This window comes from Mustela nigripes, chromosome 8, assembly GCF_022355385.1.
Source record: "Mustela nigripes isolate SB6536 chromosome 8, MUSNIG.SB6536, whole genome shotgun sequence".
NCBI lineage: Eukaryota > Metazoa > Chordata > Mammalia > Carnivora > Mustelidae > Mustela > Mustela nigripes.
In genome coordinates, this window is record NC_081564.1 from 77,840,398 (window position 1) to 77,849,245 (window position 8,848).

The 8,848-nt window shown below is 47.1% G+C and overlaps 1 protein-coding gene across 5 annotated transcripts in view; it reads left to right on the forward strand.

The window, feature by feature from the left end:
- The window catches only part of TNFRSF11A (TNF receptor superfamily member 11a), a 38,383-nt gene extending 30,332 nt beyond the window's left edge, over positions 1–8,051 (forward strand). For all 5 annotated transcript variants that reach the window (XM_059409780.1, XM_059409781.1, XM_059409783.1 and 2 more), the window contains one exon: positions 4,953–8,051. In XM_059409780.1, coding sequence (XP_059265763.1) covers positions 4,953–5,299 — 347 coding nt within the window. In that variant the 3' untranslated portion in view covers positions 5,300–8,051. The remainder of the gene's footprint in view (positions 1–4,952) is intronic.
- The last annotated feature ends 797 nt before the right edge of the window (positions 8,052–8,848 follow it).

Consider the following 8,848-nt stretch of genomic DNA (forward strand, 5'->3'; position numbering starts at 1 on the left):
TTCTTTCTTTCTTTCTTTCTTTCTTTCTTTCTTTCTTTCTTTCTTTCTTTCTTTCTTTCTTCTTTCATCATTTAACAGGTGTTCCATGCTGCTCTGTGCGGCCGCACCTGCCAGGCTAACAGGGCTTGCAACTTGATCCTCATTTCACAAACAATCAGGCCGACATCTGGAGAGGTTGTTAGATGGCTTGTCCCAAATCCCACAGCTAGGGCGGGCCAAGCAGGACCAGACCAGAGCTTCCAGACCCCTGCTCTCTCTTCTGTCCCTCCCCACGTACCCTGCTGGACTTGGACAGCCGCTGAAACCTCATCCCTTTAGTCAGCACTGAGTACCTTCTGCTCTTCAGAGGCCGCAACACTAGGATGACATTGACATTACTAGATGACTAGCGGGTCAGTCTGCATTAGGACAAGCCATGAGAGAAGAAGGCTCTTTGAGAGTTTCCCTTCTTAAGGCAGTGGTGGAGGCGGGAGCGGGGAGAAAGAAGTCAGCCTGGAATGCCCCCATGCGAAGTAGCCGGGAGCTGGTGTTTGCAGTGCAGCCAGCCCGGTGTGGGGGGAGCTCTCAGTAAATTCTGGATTGGGAGCACTCACACCTAAGGAATACCCAGGCCCTTCTGCTCCCACTTGGCGAATGGCCGTCCTTACTAAATCCGTGGGTGTTCCCTGCCCCAGGACTGTGAGCTGATCCCGTTGAAACTGGTGAGCTGGTAAAAACAAGTCAGTTTGAAAAGCATGAGAACTGTTTCTGTGAAAACCGTTCAGTGCTTCTGGACTATTCAAAGAGTGAATCCAAAATCTGTTTGCTGTGGAAGCTGAGGTGGGTGAGACAACTGTGAACGTTGAGGGAAGACAGCTCTAGAAGGATTCTGCACTCAGACTGCTTGGCAGGTGGCTTGGTTCTCATTGCACCCTGAAGAAACCAAAACTCGAGGCTGTAGGCAAAGCATCAGAGGTAGCATTGATACCATCCTAGACTTTTCCTCAAAGGGACGAGCCTCAGTGCTACACCAGAAAGTTGGTGTCATTTGTTTCCATAGCAAATAACAAGTGGCTTGAGCATCAGGGAACTATATCAAAGGATCCACGTTTCACTGGCCCAGGTAGATAGCCTCTGTGACTCAGTGTCTTCCCAAACCTCGAGTTCTGTATTGGTACAGAAAGTCAGATTCACAAATACTTCTGCAATACTGAAAGATCTCCAACTTAGAAGAGGTTACCTCCAAAATGAGTCACACTAAATTAAAGCATCGATGTGGGGGAAGACCCCAGAGCAACAATCCTTAGAGCTGCCAGCCACTCAGTACCTGCTACATCATTTCCAGAGCCCAGTGAAAAATGAGAACATGAGGTGTCCATGTGCAGAAATTAGTAAGTCCAAGATGATGACAGCAGAGCATTAAATCAAGCATGGCCTTCTGAGGGTAGGGCGCCATTAACCACACAGGTCACGTGCCCCTGAAGATGGCTCTGCTGCCACTTACTGTCACTGGCAGATCAGTAGAACTTTTTTAGGAACTCCAGTCTATGTCAGTTTACTACTTTCATAAAAGTCAGCATGGACGGAATGCACTCGGACTTAATCGAAGGACGTCTTTGTCATTAATTTTACCTTGAGTTAAAAAAAAAAAAAAGAAATGTGAAAAAGAAAATTGCTTTAAGGGGCACCTGGGTGGCTCAGTGGGTTAAAGCCTCTGCCTTCAGCTCAGGTCATGATCCCAGGGTCCTGGGATCAAGCCCCGCATCGGGCTCTCTGCTCAGCAGGGAGCCTGCTTCCTCCTCTCTGCCTGCCTCTCTGCCCACTTGTGATCTCTGCCTGTCAAATAAATAAATAAAATCTTTAAAAAAAGAAAATTGCTTAAAAAAAAAGATTTTATTTTTTTATTGATACAGAGAGAGATCACAAGTAGGCAGAGAGGCAGGCGGAGAGAGAGGAGGAATCAGCCTCCCTGCTGAGCGGAGAGCCTGATGTGGGACTCCATCCAAGGACCTTGGGATCATGACCTGAGCCAAAGGCAGAGGCTTTAACCCACTGAGCCACCCAGGCACCCCCAAAAATAAAATTGCTTTTAGAATCTTACACTCCTTCTAGATACCTTTTCTTTACATCCTAATTGTCAGGAATTTAAAGGCCTTGTTCTTGTCCATCTCCACCATTCTGTCTCTACCCTAGCCCCCAAAGAATATTCTTGATCCAGTCTCAGTCAAAGGATTCTGAAATGTTTAAATATATCTCAGGCGAAAAGTTTTGAGTTCCATTTTAGATGAGAAAAAAAAAAATAAGAATATAGATCCTATGGAATATATCAAAGATATTGTTTGCCATGAGGCAAATTGGCATGGGATGAAATTCTTAATGTGCATAATTAAACAAGATCTTGATGTGCAAGATGATAAGAAAAAATGGGCTTTGACTTGAGCTCAGACAAATTGAAGATTCTGGCCAGGAAGAAGGTCAGCAACAGTGGATTCATGAGGATGATTTGTTGGGAAAAAAAATTTTAATTAAAATGGGGGAGAAATCATATGTACCATGACATAAGTGGATAAATCTCTGTATGAAGAGGATGAAGAAGATGGGAGATTAAATTCAAAGCCATAAGCTAATCACATAGTGGCTAGCGAAGCCCTCTGTGTAGCTCTCCATTCTACTGAGACCAGCAGAACCAGAAGCCAGTGATGTTCTAATAACAGACTAGGGGAACTATATGCAGAAAATCACACCTTTAAACAACTTTTTAAATTGCTGCTTTTATTTTAAAAAAACATGGTATGTTTCAGTTAGAATAGAATGTTGATGGTATCTTCATACTGTTGTTAATTTCTCACTTTGATGTCTGTTCACTAACTAGTGATCTCTCCACTGGGAGGACTTCAGTGTCATGGCGCCCACTCCTCCAGTAGCCGCCACAGGAGAGGCCCTGGTATCAGCCCAGGGTCAGTAGTTGCTGAGTTACTTGGAGAAGTCATTTACACATCCCATGTCTTGGGCACCTTTTTAAACTTAAAACGTAAAACTTAACATTCACATGGATTATTTTTAGTAAAGGGCCATATGTGTTGGCTGATGATAGTTTTTTTTTTTTTCACATTAACCTCATGATCTTAACTTCCACTCTCTCAGTCTTTAGTGTGGAATGGGAAATTGTAGAAATTTGCAAAGCAAATTTGAGTGCAAGATCCTTCTGTAGTTTTCATGTGTTTCCTTTTTTTCAATAGTTCTCTTGTCCGTGTCACCGTACCAGTTCAGCCATTTGTGGATATTGTCTTTTGTTTTGCGTTGAGTGACTGACTCACTTTTATTTGGGTCCTTGCACTCACTTGAGTTTTTACAGAAACACTTCCCCTCTTGTATCACATCTACATCTTACCACGTTAGAAACTAGATAGTTAATTAGATTTCCTAATGAGTTCACCCAGTGAAAACAGAACTGAGAACTAACTTCGTAACTGGTGGGAGAAATAAGGCACAGACAGACTAGAAAGTAGAAGACTCCTAGTGTAGAGTACATCATATGTTAGGAGCACTTGCTGATAAATTCCAAAGGATGTGGAGTGATCCAGCTAGCCGGTGAATGGAAACACTAGCTGGCCTCCTCCATGTTGCTGGGGGGCTTATTAGGCAAATAAATCCCCACCACCATCTTGAAATATACCCCCTACAACTGCCTGTGACAGAAACAGCGTGAGTCATAAATCTTTCCGATTTGTCGCTCACACGTGACATCTGTTTTCATTTAAAATCCTTGTAGTTCCCTGGGTCACTGGGTCTTCATCTCAGCTCCTCTCAAGGCACCTTGTGGGTGGAAGGAAGTCTCCCCAATGGGATTTTCCTGTAGACTGTTGGTATTTTAGTCAAACTATCCAAAACTTGCCTTCCAAATATGGGGGAAATCTCTTCGTGTGGAGTAGTGCTAGAAAGCTAATTTGTATAAATTATTATGAAGCTGGGTCACAGTAATTGAGAAAAAAAGATGAGGACGTTAACAGTGAGGAGCCATTTTGATGTTCCCCTCTTCTCCTCAGAATGATTCTGTTTCTGATACTGAGTGTTGGGATATTTCTGCATGTGCTTGGTTGATAGCATTCATTTTCCCCTTGGACATTTCTAGATACCGGTTTTTTAAAATAGAAGAGTAATAAGAGTAGCGACTTCCCTTGTTGGACTTTGTATTTGTTTCCCAAAAGGCTCACCAATTAAAGACTGATCCAATCAAATCTAGTCACCCACAAAGAGGTGATGGTAGAACCCCATAGGGACAAAACACACCTCAGGGTTCAGAAGGAAAGAGTGATTTACAGGATTTCTTTTCTTCTAGTTTAGTCTTATGAATCTCTTTTGTTCCAAGAGTTAAAGGTGTTAAGGAAATTGATTTAACCTCTGCTAAATACTGAGCCTGGGTCGACCCATGGCCCTCCAGGGCTGAACTGGTAGGGACCTCCGTGGAAGGTTCGGAGGTGTGACCGTCTGGTCACAGGGGAGGCTGGGCTCCTGGGCTCCGGGGTCCTATCAAGCAACAATCTTCCCTCCAGCAGCGCGCTCCCTCACTGAGGCATCCGACCGCAGCCAGGCCACTGTCTGTCTGCCGCCTGGGGATCTCCGCACGCACACCTTTTCCCAGGTAACGGCCGCACCTGTTACAGCCCGACACCTGCTGTGCTCGCCTGCCGGTGTCGCGAGTCCCGCGTGGCAGACGACGAAACTGGAGCATGGCCCACAGTCTTGCTTCTCTTTCGCCTTCTCCCCCACCCTCCTTCCTCAGCCGCAGCGCGCCTGGTGAGCTGACACATGAAGGAACCGCTGGGAGCGTCCGTGCGCGTTGGGACGGTGTCGGAGGGGACGCCGCTGCTGGAACAGCCTGTTCCCTTGGGAAACTTCCCTCACAAGACCAAGTTCTCACCCAGAACCGATGACTCACCTTCTGCCCGTTCTCTCTCCTTCTCCCCCTGCAGGAAATGTGACTGGAAACAGTAACTCCACGTTTATTTCCAGCGGGCAGGTGATGAACTTCAAGGGCGACATCATCGTGGTCTACGTCAGCCAGAACTCCCAGGAGGGCCCGGCGGGGCCGGGCAGCGGCGCGGGGGAGCCGGTGGGCCACCCGGTGCAGGAGGAGAGCTCGCCGCGCTGCGACTCGTTCGCGGGCCTCGGGCCGCGCTTTCCCGACCCGTGTGCCGGCCTGGACGCGCGCCCGAGCGGGGGGCTGCAGGAGCGCGGCGCCCCGGGGCCCGACAAGGCCTCGCGGCCGGTGCAGGAGCAGGGGGAGGCCGAGGCCGGCGCGGCAGGGGCGCGGCGCTGAGCACCCGGGGACCCGCAGCGGCTCTCGGCGCCCCTCAGAGCTGCCTTGCCTGGGGGTGAGCGCCGACCTCCGGCCGGTCCTCTGTGGGCACCGCAGGGGCCGCGTCCTGGAGCCACGCGCACCTGCCCCGCGCGCGGACGGGGGCGGGCCGGGAGTGGGGGCGGGGCCCTCGCACCTGCGCCGGGGCGGGGCCTGGGGGGGCGGCGCGCACCTGTGCCGGGCGGGGCGCGGCGGGCCCCCCCCCCCATCTGCTCCCCAACGACGCTCCCTCCGGGTACATCCGCGTGGGATGACCCGACGGTCAGCGCCCGCGTACTCTGTAGAATCGGGCACTTTTCAAACACCTGCATTTGTTATGAGCATTTACTGATACCCACAGTCACGTATCAACTGATGACACAGGTACACGGCGCTCCACTTTTACCTCCTTTCGGGGTTTTCGGTTTTCCTCCGTCCCATCCTATTCCCCATTATCACTTCATCATTAGTTTGTCTCTTTATGGCTCATGTTTTAATGATTGTTCTCTTTGGGTCTGCTTCCCCCCGCCCCTTGTATTTGTATTTCATTTCGGTAACATTTTCTTAATACTCTTCCCCTTTTTGTTTGGACTATGTAAGGGTTTTCTTGAAATTCTCCTAAGGGTGCTGGTCTCCTTTACGTATTTTGTGCACCCCTTCTTGAAAGGTTGCCCGGATTTTGGTGATGGGTTTTTGGGGTGGGGGCAGGGAGGTCTGTACTAAGCACTTTTGGTGAAAAGGCCTGGACTGGGAAGCCTAGAGGGAGGCTCAGGGAGCAAATGGAAGGGCTTTTGGTTTTCAAAAAAAAAAAATTTGTGTTCTCATTTTCTTTAAGGGAAACCCCATTTCCCCCCTGAATGTTTCTAAGTTTCTGTCACTCTGCAGGCAGACGGAAGTCGTACCGGGTCCTTCTTTCCCCCGCCCCCAAATGGCTCATTCCTGAGGGGAATGTGTTTACTCCTTCCAGCAGAGGCAATCACCTACTTTGGTAACTAACTTTCTAAAATCCGAGTTGGTGCAGCTTGGCATTCTTATTCTTGATGTCTCTCTCATAAATACATGGGAAATAAACAGGACACGGGATAGCCCGAGTACAGGGTGACAAGCAGCTGCCAGGAAAGTTCAGGAAAGAAGGGATGGGGCACCTGGGTGGCTCAGTCAGTGAAGCATCTCACCCTTGGTTCCCACTCAGGTCATGATCTCAGGGTCTCCAACTCTGCTTGAGATTTCCTCTCCCTGTCTGCCCCTCTCCTGCTCGTTCTCTTTCAAATAAATAAATACATAAATAAAATCTTTCAGAAAAAAAAAAAAAAGAAAAGAGGGATAAAGCCAAAATGTTAATTTGCATTTTCTTTTTCTAAGTAAGAACCACCTAAGTGTATTTAGGCAATAGACCCTATTTTCTTCCTAAATAATTGTGCATCTGTAATTTAGTCTTGTAGAAATGGAAAACATTTCTGCTATTTTCCTTGTTTAAAAACCAAATCCTCATATTGTGAATTTAAGAAAACTTATCAAAGAGATACTTTTCTCTGAGATCAGCTCTCTCGTGAGGAAACACACAGCGTGAGTCACATTAAAAGGAAGGACCTGACTTCTTCCATCTGTTATGGTCAGTGAGTATTCTCATATACCAAAGAAAAGTTAAAATGCCTAAACATATTAAATTAATTTTGTGGTTCTGGTAGGTTTTAAGAGTGCTAATAGTGGTCAGTGTCCAGACTTAAATGGCCATAGGTGCCTGGCTGAAGGAATGACCTTTGGTCGCTGATTTCTCCCTACTGGTGGCAGATCTCTTGGAAACACTGAAATAATAGCGATTATGATTTTTTTGTTTTTGAGAGAGAGGGAAAGAGAAAGTGAGAATGATTGGGGGGGCAGGCCAGAGGGAGAGGGAAAGAGAATCTCAAGCAGGCTCCATGCCCACCGCAGAGCCCAACGTGAGCCTCAGTCTCACCACCCTGAGATCATGACCTGAGCTGAAATCAAGAGTCAGATGCTTAACCAACTGAGCTGCCCAGGCACCCCTCAATTATAATTTTTAGTGGAGGAGCAAAGGCTAGCTCTCTAATTTATGGGACTCCTTAGCTTACGTAAAAAGCTGCAGGAAGTAACCGCATTGCCAGGATGATTAGTTTGTGGGAATCTACTGTTTGTTCTGCCCATTTAGTTAACATCCTTCCGAAGAGACATGTCATAAAAATGGAAGAAACTATTATACATTTTGATATGGAGTGTGTTTAACAGACAAAATATGGTTCGCAGAGTAGAATGCTAAGCTAAAGACCCGAGTTTCTACTGTGACTGGAATCATCTCATGGACCCTATTTTCACCTTTCTGTACTTTCCTATTTCTTTTTATAAAAAAGCACTAGCGATCATTTTTGACACTTTCCTTACCCAGAGGTAACAAAAGGATGCTACAGTGAATGTTTAAGTATCTTGAGCTCCTTAAATAAAAGGTGCTAAATAAACACATTAAGAATCTACCTTCAGAAAAAGGTAGTATTCTTTCCCACCCTGATCCCTACGGTCGATATTGATCCAAAGACAATTAAGTGGTAGAAATCTATGACAAATAGAAGTCTGTGTCTATGTGTTACAGAGACGTATATGACAGATGTAAACAGAATAAAATGAAGACAATAATGAAAAATTGTTTGGGGAATGTGATAAAGAGATTATTAAACTCAGAGTTCACCATAAAAAAAATGTTTTTAAATGGTTGTTTGAACAGGGCTCTTTGCAAAATAATGGATGTGACTTATTTCTGCTCTCTGTGGTCTGCTATCGTGTCAGATGTTGGTTATATTGTTTCTTTTCGGTGGAACCCTCAGCAACAGAGTTGGGACAGAAAAGGCTTTGCTTTGACGATATATCTACTGTTGATCTCCTAAGAAAATTCTTTAAAATACAGGTTGGCTGTGCAGCGAAAGAGTGGAAAGGGAAGTGGAGTATAGGGTCTCCCGCTCACATTTACCTCCGCTACCCGAAGAAGGCAGAATGCATTTCTCTCTCTACCTGTAAGTGCAAAGAACAATTTGAATGTCATGTCCTGGAACCTTCCTGTGGTAGGAGGAAGGGGTTTCTGCACCCCAAAACATAGTGATTTAAAGCAACCACCATTTATTCTGTGGGTTGGTCCCACCTGGGTGGTTCTGAGTGAGCCTGGTAAGGCTTGCTTACCCATGTGCAGGCTGGCTGCTGGCTGGCTGCGGTTAGCAGGGGCCAGCCTGAGCTCTCCCCATGTGCTCCCTCAGCCTCCCAGCGAGCTAGTCTGGCCTTGCTCTCTGGTGGTGGCAGGTTTCTGAGAGAGCAAGCATCCCAGTGCTCGCACTGGTATTCTGTGACTTCTGCCACACTCTGTTGGCCAGAGCAAGACACAGGGGCAGCTCAGGTTCAGGAGTTGGGGGAGACAGAGCCCCAGCTCTTAGCGGGAAGAGGAGCAGCGTGAGAGAGGGAGAGGGATGGATGCAGGAAGGGGAAGAGTGAGTCCCTTTTATCATCCGTCTACACTGGAGTGTTGTTCAG